Source organism: Pipistrellus kuhlii, unplaced genomic scaffold (genome assembly GCF_014108245.1).
Source record: "Pipistrellus kuhlii isolate mPipKuh1 unplaced genomic scaffold, mPipKuh1.p scaffold_m20_p_12, whole genome shotgun sequence".
Lineage (NCBI taxonomy): Eukaryota > Metazoa > Chordata > Mammalia > Chiroptera > Vespertilionidae > Pipistrellus > Pipistrellus kuhlii.
The window spans coordinates 21,444,519-21,458,782 of NW_023425427.1; the positions used below are offsets into that span (position 1 = coordinate 21,444,519).

Below are 14,264 nucleotides of genomic sequence, written 5' to 3' on the forward strand. Positions count from 1 at the left end.
TAAGCTCCCACACAGTCAGAACAACAGGAGTGGGAGTGTGGCCATAGGATACCCTCTCTCAGACCCCAGGGGATGACAAGTATAATATAACAAGAACCAATGTTGGTTGAGCAGTGTGTCAGGTTTCAGCATTTTGCATGCCTTATCTCAGTTCTCACAACCTTATGGAATGAACAGTGTCCCCATTTTATAGGAGAGGAAAAGTTTAACCCGAACTTCTTCCAGTGGAGTGGGGCAGGGTGGAGAGTCCTGTTAGAGATGGTGGTAAGTGGTGTTTGCAGGGTTGAGAAAATCTTTTATTGGCATTTACTTTGAACCATTCAAACAGTTCTCACCTATCTCTTCTTCCCAGTTCAGAGATGCTGGGCAGGGGTGTGGTCAGGGCTGGTGGGGAGCAGCATTCCACCACCCTTGAACCTACATGACCCCTGGCTGCTAGAGGGGTTCTCAGGACTGGGAGAGCAGCTTGTGCTTGCTGCATTCTCTGGGGCCACCAGAGGGCAGTACTTGCTCACATCTTGGCCTCCCTGTGGCCAGGCTTGGGAACGGTAGAGCAATAGTAGTACTCCACCGGATCAGACTCAATTCCTTTTTCAAAACAACTATTTTTCGCATGTCCCCTTTAATAAAGCTTACCTAGGGAAATAATAAATATGACTCCTTAACGCTAAAGAACAAAAAAGGGAGAGTAGCTTGTAATAAGCGAAGGACTTCAATATGTAATGTCTGTACTAGTCTAGCCTTGGTAAAATGGGGACAGAGGACTGGGTCAGCGTGTCCCATGGTTCATTAGCTCAAATTCCATCTTTGCAGTTTTTGTTGTTGTTGTTACACTTCACCCAAGGATATTTTTATTGATTTTTTTTAGAGTGAGAAATATCAGTGAGACACACGCATCGATGGGTTGCCTCCAGCACATGCCCCAACTGGGGCCAGATCGAACCTGCAACCCAAGAATGTGCTGCATGCCCTTGACTGAGAATTGAACCCATCACCCTTCTGTGTATGGGCCAATGCTCTCACTACTGAGCATATGGTCCACGGCCATCTTTGCAGTTTTTAGACTTTTTGTTTATTCTTTTATTTTTAAAATTATCATTTTTTAAAATTCTCAACCCAAGGTTATTTTTCCATTGATTTTTTTTTTTTATAGAGAGAGTGTAAGAGAGAGGGAAAGTCAGAAAAATATCACTATGAGAGAAACACATCGATTGCCACCTGCATGTACCCCAACCAGAGCTAGGAAGGAGCCTCTAATCAAGGTATGTGCTCTTGACTGGAATTGAACCTGGGACCCTTTGGTCTGCAGGCCGACATTCTTATCCACTGAGCCAACACAGCTAGAGCCTTTGCTGTTTTTTATATCCGTGAACTAGTGCTTTTTATTTACTTATCCTGAAAGGCAGAGGATTCGAAGGTGTGTGGTGTAAAATGACTTGCTAGTGAGCGATTGACTTTGAACAGGTTTATGCTCCCAAGGCCAATTCTAAGGGATGCCAAGGATAGCCAAGCTTCACTTATTTGTTGGAATCTTATCTGATCAAGAATCTTCTCAATAAGGTAATGATTTCAGCACTGATTATACAATATCTTCTAATCATTTAATTGGATCCACATGAATTTCAATTTCAGTGGAAGCTTAACTTTCCAAGCCCCCTCCCCTCTTCTCCATTGTGCAGAGCATGACGACAAGAGGACTACAAATTCCTAAAATCACATCCAAACAAGTATATTTCAACACATCGTGGTTTGTTCACACTAACTGGAATTTAGAGCACAGTACCAACATGGATGCTTTAACGTGATCAGGGATAGGATAGAAATTTATGCCTCGTTCTCGTCTGGACCACTGATAGGAAGTGACTTGGTTTCATTTGAGAGCTTCCATAATTATGGCAATTATCTCTGGAAGGCTTTTGTCCACACTGATGTGGATGAAATTTTCTGGATCTGAGGGGGGTTCCAGAGTATCGAACTGAGACTGCAATAACTCGGAGGGCATAAAATGTCCTTTCCTTTTGAGTAAGCGTCCAGAGATGACCTCAAATGACCCACTCAGATAGACCACGAGGAGCTGCACCTCAGCGGGCTTTCCTTCTTTCCCGGGCGCGTCACTCTTCGGAGGTACACCATGCTTTCCTCGTATTAAGATGTCTCTGTACACTTTCTTCAGAGCTGAGCAGGCTAGGACCACATACTGTCCTGAGGTTACCTCTCTGTTAAAAAAAAAAAAAAAAAAAAAAGCAGCGGAGGGGGCGGAAGTGTTACAGAATGAAGACATTTAAAATACCAGGTGTTCATTCTAGGCCGAGTCCAGTACTACTTCCTGCCAGTGGAAGGTGCTATAAAACGGCGGTTAGGATTCAGGTAGTCCTGGCTTTGGAGTAAAGATCTTCAACTAGTGATCTGAATTATCTTGGACAAGGTGTGTACCTATCTGACCACCAATTCATCATCTGTTAAATGGGGCTCCTCAGAGGACCTGCCCATGGAACCGTGGGGAGAAGTTGACCAAGGTGTCGGGTCTCAGCTCCCGTGACTGTAGCCTGTGTCATTTAAAATTTTTTTTTTTTAAATATAGATTTTATTGATTTTTTACAGAGAGGAAGAGAGAGGGACAGAGAGTTAGAAACATCGATGAGAGACAGTCATCAATCAGTTGCCTCTTGCACACCCCCTACTGGGGATGTGCCTGCAACCAAGGTACATGTCCTTGACCGGAATCGAACCCGGACCTCTCAGTCGCAGACCGATGCCCTATCCACTGAGCCAAACTGGTCTCGGCTGCTGTCATTTTTAATTGATACTGTTCTAGGTGCTACTCATGCCTCAGCTTGCTAATTCCTCACAGCAATCTGTGACTAGGAACTATGTAACCCCCTTTCACATGAAGAAGCAGGCTCGTAGAAGCCAAGTGGCTGATCCTAGCTGGTAATTGTGGAGCTGTCTAGGTTTGTGTCCAGAACCCAGCTAAACGATGCCTATGGCTGCTTAAAATCATTGTTGGCTATTTGATAGAAACACATTCCATTCCTGGGATCTTTTATCATCAGTCAGTTGCAATGTCAGGACTATATATTTTACCCTGTACTTTCTGATGGGCCTTCTTGACTCCCTGTGTGCCAAGGCCTGATGCTCTTACCTGAGTAAAATGTCATGCAAGGTGCAAAGCCATGGGATCCTGTCCTGAAATCAGAGCAGACACAGAGTGACTTTTCCAGGTACTGCTTGTTTGTTCAGAAACATGGTTAGTTTTGTCCCTCACTGTTGAGGTCCAGAGAGATCTTCGTGGTTTTGAGAAGTAGCCCATACGCCAGGCCTAGGGATAAGTCACTAGGCAGTTAAGCACAGAAACATTTTCCTAGTTCAGGCCAGTGCTCTTCACAATCCTAAAAATTGCCCTAAAAGATCAGTCTACATCTCCCCCATCGAATCTCCCTGTTGTCTATGTTTTCCCTGTTTCTATTATAAGTCTCCTGTGATTGTACTGCATAATGGTGCCTCTGGTCTCCAATGCAGGGAGAGAAGATATTCATAGAAGCCCTTCTGTCAGCGACCCTTTGTTACTGTTCTTCAAACACTCCTGAAAGAGAACTCCTGCCAGATAAAATCATTGTAAGAAATTTGTATTTTTCCAAAGACAAAAAGAGGTTTACTGAGGACACCCTACAGTGTTTCACAAAGAAATCCTCCTGAGACAAGCTTTCTCTTCCTTCTTGGGGTAAATGCTGATTGGCCATAATACATTAAAAGACAACAACCACGTTTTATTATGGGAATTTTAAGTGTGTACAAAAGCAGACAAAATCATACAAAACAAACTTCCATGTACTCATAACCCAGCTTCAACAATCTTCAACCCAATCTTGTTTTATATTATGTACAGTTATATTCCCACCTGTGCTCCCATCCTTTATGATTTTGATGTGTTTCTGTAACATGATACATTCTTTAAAAGTCCTTGCTTTTTCTTATTTTATTCAGGATTTTTACATTTATATAATGGAGACTGGCTTGCATTTTTTTTCTTGTACAGTCCATATTAGATGTTGGTATACAGCTTATACTAGCCTCATACAATGAGTAGCTTTCCCTCTTATTCTGTTCTTGTATATTGCGTACCATATATTATTATTATTATGGAGTGAATGTTTATCTCCCCCAAAATGAGTATGTTGAAACCCTAACCCGCAATGTGACGGTGTTGGCAGGTCATTGGGTTTAGATGAGGTCATGGAGGATTAGTGCCCTCGTAAGGGAGCAGCAGGAAGAGACAACACATATAGACAGAGCTCTGGTACTTCTGATTCTCAAGCCAAATGCAGCCTCAGCAGGTCATGTTTTCATTTGGGGGGAGAGGGAGGAAGCAGACTGTGTACCCCTGAGCGCCCTCTACCATCCCAGCCCATTGTCCCATAGTCATTTCTATTTTTCTATGGAATTGTCCCCTTTTATATGTCTTCAAGTTTACTGGTGTAAGATTATTCATGACTTCCTTTTCATTCCTAATCTATTTTTTAAAATTTATTGTTGACAGTATTACAGGTGTTCCCCATTTCCCATCCCCTTTGCCTCCCTCCTCCCGGCCTCCACTCCACCCAGGTTTTCCCCACACTATTGTATGTCTGTGGGCTGTGCATATATGTTCTTTGGTTAGTCTCTCCCTCTCCCCTCTGAGATCTGTCAGTCTGTTGCATGCATCCAGGCCTCTGGACCTGTTTTGTTCGTCAGTTCGTTCATTAGATTCCACATTTAAGTGAGGTCATGTGATATTTGTCTTTCTCTGACTGGCTTATTTCACTTAGCATAATAATCTCCAGGTCTATCTATGCTGTTGCAAACGGTAAGATCTCCTTTTTCATAGCTGCAGTTTGTCATTGTGTAAATGTACTACAGCTTTTTTTTTTTTCATCTACTGATGTCATTCCTAATCTTAATTGTGTCCCCCCCACCAAACATCCTGATCAGGCTTGCCAGAAATTTGTCTACTTATTTTGTCAATTAGTTTTGCTAATACTAAGGCTTTATACTTCATTAATTTTAGCATTCATTTTTTTATTTATTATTACATTCTATCAGTTTATTTGTTTTTTCCTACTTGAACACTTAGCTCATTATTTTTCACTCGAGGCCCAGTTCATGAAATTCCTGCAAGCATAGGCCTCATTCCCCCAGCTGCCGGCTCTGGCTTCCCTCTCCAGCACCTGGGACCTGGGCTCCCCTCCAGATGTTGGCAGGCACCAGGACCCAGGCTTCCCTCGCAGCCCCAGCTTTGCCCAGAAGGTCACCTGGAAGGCTGCCCAGTCTAATTAGCATATTATACTTTCATTATTATAGATTCCTGTTATTTTTCTAAAAATATCTTCAGAGACTGTAACTATCTTCCTATGTTTCAACTGCATCCCATACGTTTTGGTTGACAGCACTTTTTTTTGTACATGTCTACATATTTCACATTTTTTAATTTGCAAATTACTTATGAATATTAATTTTTATTTTTCAGTTTTATTTATTTACATTTTCTGACCATTTTAGAGATCTGTGAGAATGTGCTGCTGGACCTGGTGTTTAGGGTCATCTCATTCCTGATAGTCCCTACATGCGAGGGTGAGAAGGGGAGCGGTGTGGCCCAGTGCTTAGAGGTAGTGGGCACCATGAGTGTCCTATGGAGAGTTAAGTTAGAACATCATCATGAGGACAGAGAAGGATATTGGGCTGTGGTTTCAGGGATCTGATGAAAACAAAGCCCTCTCCAAACCCTCCCAAAACTCTTCCCCAGACAGAACCCCTGCCACTGCCTAGGACTGTACTTGATCCTCATCACAGTATTTCAGGGCAGGGCTGGTAGCCGGGGTGACCAGGAGGTGTGACTGTGCCAGCCCAGCCTGACCCACAGCTTCCCTCTTGGACTTGCTGGGCCCTTGTCAAGAATGTAAACCAGCCCTAGCTGGTTTGGCTCAATGGATAAAGCATCAGCTTGTGGACTGAGGGGTCCGGAGTTCAATTCCAGCCAAGGGCACATGCCCAGGTTGTGGGCTCGATCCCTAGAAGGGGGCGTCAGCCAGCCAATGATACCCTCTCATTCACTGATGTTTCTATCTCTCTATCTCCCTCTCCCTTCATCTCTAAAATTAATAATATATTATAGCCAAAGTTGGTCTGGCTCAGTTGTAGAGCGTCGGTCTGCGGGCTGAAAGGTCCCGGGTTCGATTCCGGTCAAGCACATGTGCATTGGTTGGGGGACATCCCCGGTAGGGGGTGTGCAGGAGGCGGCTGGTCAGTGTTTCTTTCTCATCAACATTTCTGGCTCTCTATCTCTCTCCCTTCCTCTCTGTAAAAATCAATAAAATATTTTAAAAAAATAAAATTATACATATATAATATATAATTTTTTTTTTAAAGAAAGAATGTAAACCACCTGCTGTTTTGCCCCTTCCCCCGTTTTGCATCTCTCTTAAGTCAGGCTAAGTTTCTCCTGAATACATTTAGGAACTTGTTACATTTCTTCCAGTAAAGATACCTTGTCTTTGGTATAGTTAATTCCTTTTCTGAATCCTACTTCCCTCACCCCAGGCATACTGCCCACTTAACAAGCCTCACTTCTGAACAGAGGAAGGATGTTTAAATGTCATTTCAAATCCATCCTTTTGGGTTACTTTGCTTTGTTCTTTAACTTAACTCATTTTCCCCCCTCCCCCCCAAATATATTTTTATTGCTTCCAGAGAGGAAGGGAGAGAGCTAGAGAGATAGGAACATCAATGATCAGAGAGAGTCACTGATTGGCTGCCTCCCCCCTGCACACCTCATACTGGGGATTGAGGCACAATCTGAACATATGCCCTGACTGGGAATCGAACCATAACCTCCTGGTTCATAGATCAATGCTCAACCACTGAGCCACACTGGTTGGGCTAACTTAACTCTTATTTGCAACTCACCAAGGAGAAATGTAACACTGGCACAGGCACATCTTACACACTATAGAAATAGTTTTCATTACATATGCATATCTGTATAAACATGACATTAGCAACAATAATAATTAGTATGATATTCATTGAAGGCTTTGGGTATTTCTCTGGACATTTTTATTTTATTTTATTTATTTTATTTTATTTTATTTTATTTTATTTTATTTTATTTTATTTTATTTTATTTTATTTTATTTTATTATCTCACTTCATCCTCCCAAGAACCCAATGAAATGGTACGGTCTCTAACCCATTTGCCAAAGGTCACACAAGTGTAGAGGTAGAGTCTGGTTATCTATGTTTATCTCTAGCACATTATCAGTATTATGTTTAAATTACTGCTCTCTCTCTTTTATGGTTCACTCCTCCTAGCTTCTAAAGTTAAATGTGAACTTAATTTTAAAAAATATATTTTTATTGATTTTTTTACAGAGAGGAAGGGAGAGAGTTAGAGAGTTAGAAACATCGATGAAAGAGAAACATCAATAGCTGCCTCCTGCACAACTCCTACTGGGGATGTGCCTGCAACCAAAGTACATGCCCTTGACCGGAATCGAACCTGGGGCCTTTCATTCCACAGGCTGATGCCCTATCCACTGAGCCAAACCGGTTTCAGCTAAATGTGAACTTAATTTTGATGGTTCAAGTCTTGAATCATTGCAGACTCAGACTGCACTCCCTGAAGCAAAGAGAAGTGCACCCTTAGAATGCTCCAGAATTAGGGGCTCCAGTGGCGCAATCGGTTAGCGCGCGGTACTTGTAAGAATGCTCCAGAATTAGACCTATTAATAGTGACTCAGTCCTTCAAGGCAGGACAAAGGGAAGAGAGAGATTGGGGGCACAGCTGAGCGTGAGGCAAGTCCACAGAAAGTGAAAACTGCAGTGTGGGCGTTTGGCCAGTTCCATCCTGTCCTTTGGACACACTTGGTATGTGTGCCTGGCCGGGGCCCCTGCACTGTGGACCTGGACCTTGACCCTGACATCACAGTGGCTCCTGGGCTACAGCTAGTTAAGCCAACAAATCCACCATTTGTAAGTCTGGCTTGAGAGAGACTCCTAGGCAATGGTCTCGTGATGGTGCATACGGGAAGGAAGTGCTATTCATTCATTCATTCCTTCCTTCTCTCGTTCGTTCATTCACTCACAAATACGCCACAACTATTCTCTGACACCTACTATGTGTCAGGCTCTGGGTATATACAATGGAAGAGAAATGGCCAGTCCCTGCCCTTTGGAGGTGAATCATTCTCACACCCCTCAAATGCCAAGTTGCAACTGGGACACGGGCAATAAGGGACATGTTGCTGAGAGAGTTTATTACGTGAGGTGTTACTTAAGTAGGTCAGGGAGGGGTTCCTTGGAGCAGTGGCACTGGAGCTGAGATGTGAAGGATGCGCAGGGTTAACTGGTGGGGAGGGAAAGGAAGTACATTCCAGGCAGTGGGACCTGGGAAGAAGCATGGCAGGAGCTGAAAGGGGCCACAGTGGCTCCGGGGTGGAGTGGGGGCGGGGGGGGGGGGGGGGCGCCGCGGGGTGTGTGAAGGGTACATGGCAACTAAAGAGCGTGGAGTGGGTTAAGGTCATTTCGGCCTAACCATGCATGTTTAGGAGTTTAGGTGTTTGGCCTTGATCCTGAGATTGGTGGGAAACTTCTAAAGGGCCAGATCTGAATTTGCAAAGATCTGGGGTGGATACCAGAGTCTCATGAAGGTGGCAGGCTGATAGGACCTTGGAAGGGAAGATGAACTGCCCTACGTGGGAGGCCCTTTCCGGGATTATATTCTGCTCGTTGAAATTACGCCACAAAGTGTTCTGGCAGACCCTGCCCAAGTGGGGGGAGACAGTGGGCGCATCTCTCCTGAGGCTGACTTGAGAGAGATTCAGGGCCAAAGCTAACATTCGCGGAGGCCCCACTGTGTGCCTGGCTGGTGGAGCACTGGCCATGAGTCACGTCATAACTCAGGAACTGAACTGTACCACGCACTGCAGAGACCTCAACCTGCGCCGCCCCTTTCGGTGGAAGCAGCGAACGTTACCTGGTCATCCAGTGGAATCCCTTTCCCCATCTTCGCTCGATTCTCCTCTGGGTGGTAGTCATCGGCATCATAGAATTTCCATCCTAGCTTTAAGAACAAAGGGAAAGAAAGGGGGTGTGTGGCAGGCAGCGTGGCCCGCCCTGCCACCCTGTTCTCCGGCAGCAGCTGCAGGGAGCACCGGGGAGCGGGAGGAGGAGGTCTGGAGTGCCACTTTCAGATCCCCGCTCCTGGGCACCGCAGCTACTTTTTTCACTCGTCAGTATTCACAATCACCGAAGGGTGGGGAGCGTGGGGGGCGGGGGACAAAATTGCTCCAGGGGTTTTCACAAGCTCTGTGCAGGCGCTGTGGTGAGTTCTACAAACCACTGCAGGCCAGAAGAAGGGGTGGGGAAGGGAGAGAAGCAAGCAGACACACAGTAGGGCTTGTAATTGGGAGGCAATGGAACAGGTTACCTCAGAAGCCAGCAGGGCGCCCACGGTTGACCTGTGGAAAGGACACAGGTGTTCAAATGACTGCTATTTCCCAACCTACTGTGCCTTCCTCAGTCCTCGGGTGGCTGCCCCGTTAGCACTGCAACACCAGTGAGTCACGGAAGCAGAGAGCTGTGCTCCTGCCCCTGAAGTCTAGGGCCCGACTTTCGTTTTCCCCGGGAATTTAAACGAAACAATCACCCAGTTACCACTAATCCCTCCGCCCAAAAAGCAGAATGTAAGGTCTCATTACGCTCCTGAAGGTGTTTCGACCCTGTTTGTTCTATAGATGTTTATTTTTGAGAAAAATACTGAATAATGAGATGAGGCCTTGAAATCATCCTCAACTCCTCCCTCTCTCATGCCCTACATGCAGCTTATCGACACATCTCGTTGGCTCTTCCTTCAAAAGACGCCGGCATCTGACCGCTTCTCTGCTTCTCTTGGTCTGCATTGCCTCCTGACCTCCCCTCCCACCGCGGCTTCCTTGCTGGTCTCTCAGACACCCAGCCGCAGCGTCTCGGCACTTGCCACCCCCTCTGCCCATAACGCCCTTTCTCCAGCTACCAATGTGGCTCACTCCCTCGCTTCTTGTGGGTCCTGGTCAAATGCCACTTCCTCTGAGGAACCTTCCTAGGCCATACTCCCTGGCACTTGTTCCACGTGCCCTCCTGTGTTTTCCTAGAGAGCACCTACAGAGTAAGGACCGAGCTCAATAAATATTCACCGAGTGCATGGCTCTCATAACCATATCTATAACTATATAAATCATCTGGTTAAGCCGAAACCGGTTTGGCTCAGTGGACTGAAAGGTCCCGGGTTCGATTCTGGTCAAGGGCATGTACCTTGGTTGCGGGCATATCCCCAGTAGGGAGTGTGCAAGAGGCAGCTGATCGATGACTCTCTCATCGATGTTTCTAACTCTGTATCTCTCTCCCTTCCTATCTGTACAAAATCAATAAAATATATTAAAAAATAAATAAAAAATAAATAAAAAGCAGTTCCTTACTTCTTTAAAAAAAAAAAAAAATCATCTGGTTAAGACTCCCTCATCAGGTCCAAGGCAGAGAAGGGTACTGCCCAAGCTCACACAAGCAAGAACCAAGACCTGGGGCTCCTAGACTTACCTTCCCAACTTCTACTCATACAACAATTTTACTTCCATTTCCATTAAGATTCCCCAAATTATTTTAATTTCTCAAGATCTGAGGCTCCACATGCCAGGATAATGTTGGAAAGCGAAACCTACCTACCTGGAGCAGGAAAGAGCTAAACTAGACCCCTGACCGCGGGGCAGGGGGCAGTCCTGGCACAGATGTTGGTCTAATCAAGAAGCCAAACACCTCCGCCCCCCTTCCGCCCCCCCAACAGTAACTTCCAGCTTTGGCTGATGAACACTAATGACAGACGGCACACGCTAGAAGCCAAGCTCCAAAATCGAACCAGAAAGCCCAGGGCCTCGCAGGAGGGCCCTGCGCGCTGCCCAGCCCCGCTGAGGTCCGCAGGAGCCTGGCACCAGGTCTGCCCCGGCGCTTCGGGCTCTGCACCCGCACCTGCTCCGACCCCACCCGCCCCCCCCACCCCGAACCCCCTGAACGCGGGCGCTCCAGGCGCCCCAGCAGCCGCCTCTCCAAAAGGCTCTCCCAGGGCCTCCGTACACACGGGGAGACCCTAAGGAGACCCCGGGTCTCGGCGGCGGTGGCGCGCCCGGCGCCCGGGGCCAGCGGGCTGGAGGGCGGGGAGAGGGAGCAGGTGCCCGGCCTGTTTCCTGCAAAGCGCAGGGGGACCCCCGGGGTCTCCGGTCGCCCCCGGCCCCCGCAGCGGAGCCCCCATCCCGGTCGTCCCCCCTGTCCCCCCGCCGCGCCCCTGTCCTCCGGGACCTACTTTCCCGACCCGCTCACGCCCATGACCAGCAGCGCGGGCACCGCCGCCATGGCCCCTCCTGGCTCCGCCCGCCTCCCCGGCCGCCGGGGCGGAGCAGCGCGCGGTGGGGACCGGCGTTCCGGTCGCCGCACCCGGTCTCCCGGCCCGGCAGACCCCGGTCTGCGAGGAGCGGGGTGGAGGCCGGGGGAGGGAGATGGAGGGGGGTGGGGGTCCTGGGGGTGAAAAGCCCAGAGCCTCCTCCCTCCCTCCATCGCCCTCCAAAGCAAGGCTCTCCGGCTCCAACAACACCTGGAAATAGCTCTGGTTTTATTTAAAATGTTGCTGTGGCTCTGGTTGGGTGGCAAGGTAAAGTTGCGGGTTCGAAACCGGTGGGTCCCATGGAGGAACCAACCGGTGACTGCACGGGTGCGTGGGTCTAGCTCAAGTAGGACCGACGCCGTCCCTGCCTGTGCACCTCGTTGCCTTGGACTCGAACACAGGCTAGCAGCTCTGCGCCAGGCTCCAGAGACAAGTCGCCCAGAAGGGCTGTGGGTAACGGGTTTCATGGGTTCAAGGCAGCAGCTGGCCTGAGCATCGTGCATGCAAAGTATTCCCCAGGAGGTAGTTCATCACATATAGAAACTATAGCCACGGACAGCCGGTTCCTCGTCTGCTCGTTAACTGTTTGTCTGCAAAGGTTGGTGGCTTAGTGTAATGTCTTCCTGTGAGAGGAATGAAGGCAGGAAGTGGGGGAGGGAGAGAGGGGAGAGCTCACCTCCGGTACCTTGCTGGCAGGAGTGGCTTGCATTTCGGGTAAAGCCTGACCCCTAGTGGAACTGGTATGAGCTGGATGAGCTGGACTGAGCAAGTTGCAAGCAGAAAGCAATTTTCGTTATTTCTCACCTCAACCCCCTCAGGTCCGTTCTGTCAGCTTGTTTGTGTGAAATTCTGAGCATGCCTAGTAGTGCTCGAATTCCTCACAGAAGCAATGTGGCAAAGGGTGGAGTTCCTGGCTTTGCAAGCCCGTGAAACTGGTTTCTATCAGTGTGTCCACTGCTGATTAGGCCCAGACAAGTGCTTCCGGAGCCAACACTCAATAGGTTGCAGATGTGAAAGTATTTTGTTATCTATAAATGTCTGACAAAATATTATTTTCTTTTTATTGAGATATAATTGACATATAACTGGAGGTTTAAGGTTTACAACATGTTGAATATATTATCGATATATATATAGATATAGATATAGATATAGATTTTATATCTATATATCTATATATCTATCTACATATATAGATAGATATATAGATATATATAGATAGACATATAGATATAAAATTGCCACAGTGTTAGCTAACATCTCTAGCACATATAATTATCACCTTTATTTGGGGTGAGAAAAGTTAAGATCTAGTCTCTTAGCAACTGTGAAGCTTATAATCCAGTATGATTGTCTACTCTATAATCACTATGCTGTGCATGAGAGCTTCAGGATCTGTTTATCTGCCAGTTGCAAGTTTGTACCCTTTAACAACACCACCCAGTTCCCTGACATGTTAATTAATTAATTTATTTATTTATTTTATTTTATTTTTTTATAGTTGCTTAAACATTTGCATTTTTTATTGAATTTTTTTTTTCATTTCTGTCCGGTTACGACAATTAAATAGGAAACCAAAATTACAATTCACAAACTGTGGCATGAAAAACAGCACGCATCCCATCACCCATCAGGAATAACACGGAGCCCTTTCCGTGTTTTTCAGTCACGGGGTCCATCACACACGTGTCAAGTATACACACTGTCATTTTGTTTTCTTGGGAGGGGAAGAACATTAATCCTGGCAGCACGTTACAATTCTAGGAAGTGGTTCCGACACCGCGGGGTGCAGAGAGAGAAACCATAACCAACATGGAGTGGAGGTGTTTTTGTGGGGGGCCAGGGACTACTCGGCGGGAAGACACCCGTGTGCTCAGTGACCTGCCTGTCGCCTCCGCTGGCTGAGTCTTCCCGGGTGCGGTGCGGAGGAGGAAAGGGCTTCCTGCACAGCTGGTGACAGCTCCTCCCCCGGGGCAGCAGAGTGCCTTCTGTGTCTTCACCCCACCTACACCCTGAGGCCAGGTCTCAAGCTTATCTGGACCCTCGTCGGCATGGTCTTTTTACTTAGACACATGTGACCCCCAAGATTTCTTCTTACTTTTCTCTAGGGTTCAGATGACAGCACAAAACATCACTTGTTGAAAAATAGGTATATTAAGAACGTGGGCATTTATGTCCATAATATTGATAGTTTCTTTTAAAAGGAGCCTGATGGATAAGCCCCAGAGCCAGTTCATGCATTTGCGATTTATAATTGAGCTCATCTCATTTAGGTTATGAAAACCAGAGAACACAGATGATTCATCAGAAGATTGCTTGGTGGGCGTGGATGCAGAGTGAAAAAGTGTTGACCAGAGTGGAAGAGTCTAATGAGCGCTAGTCATTACTCCACGCCGTTCACTGTTTCCTGCCCCGGGAATCCCCAGAGACTTGCAGGACACCCGTGTGTCTGCAGCTCCTCTGCGGACTGCCAGTTCCCAGCCTTTATCCACCTGCTATGGGTCATTTCTCTTTCTCCTCCCGTGTTGTAAAAGCCTCTTTGTGTATTTGTTGTGATATATGTTTTGTCTTTGATTGTAATATAATATGTCTTTTATTACTTTATAACATTTTTTTTTGCCCTGAAGTAGTCAAAGATTTTTATCTAACTTAATTTCTGAGTTTTTCAAGTGTAACTAGTATGCATGGCACTTTTTATGTAATACACTAAAATATTTTTTAAAGATATTTTTATTGATTTCAGAGAGGAAAGGAGAAGAGAAAGATAGAAACATCAATGATGAGAGAGAGTCATTGATTGGCTGCCTCCTAACATGCTCTCCAC

The 14,264-nt window shown here is 46.5% G+C and overlaps 1 protein-coding gene across 3 annotated transcripts; it reads right to left on the reverse strand.

The window, feature by feature from the left end:
• Window positions 1-596: 596 nt before the first annotated feature.
• IDNK (IDNK gluconokinase) lies at window positions 597-11,502 on the reverse strand. 3 transcript variants are annotated; one of them, XM_036433681.2, is made up of 5 exons: window positions 11,363-11,502; window positions 9,461-9,491; window positions 9,008-9,094; window positions 3,143-3,186; window positions 597-2,216 (listed from the first exon to the last, which is right to left on the reverse strand). In XM_036433681.2, the coding sequence occupies exons 1-5, from the start codon at window positions 11,410-11,412 to the stop codon at window positions 1,871-1,873; spliced, it is 558 nt and encodes a 185-aa protein (XP_036289574.1). In that variant the 5' UTR covers window positions 11,413-11,502; the 3' UTR covers window positions 597-1,870. The 3 variants fall into 3 exon arrangements, with proteins under 3 accessions (XP_036289574.1, XP_036289575.1, XP_045436047.1); XM_036433682.2 differs by having other exon boundaries at window positions 9,008-9,090; window positions 11,363-11,495; XM_045580091.1 differs by lacking the exon at window positions 3,143-3,186 and having other exon boundaries at window positions 9,008-9,090; window positions 11,363-11,500.
• Between the last annotated feature and the right edge of the window lie 2,762 nt (window positions 11,503-14,264).

What these genes read in the sequence shown, in the direction of transcription:
- IDNK (XM_036433681.2), bottom strand. Translation starts at nt 11,412, where the DNA reads ATGGCGGCGGTGCCCGCGCTGCTGGTCATGGGCGTGAGCGGGTCGGGA. An exon ending in GGCGTGAGCGGGTCGGGAAA is followed by an intron (nt 9,492 to 11,362) that starts GTAGGTCCCGGA and finishes TCCTTTCCACAG; the next exon opens with GTCAACCGTGGGCGCCCTGC. An exon ending in GGATTCCACTGGATGACCAG is followed by an intron (nt 3,187 to 9,007) that starts GTAACGTTCGCT and finishes CTCTGATTTCAG; the next exon opens with GACAGGATCCCATGGCTTTG.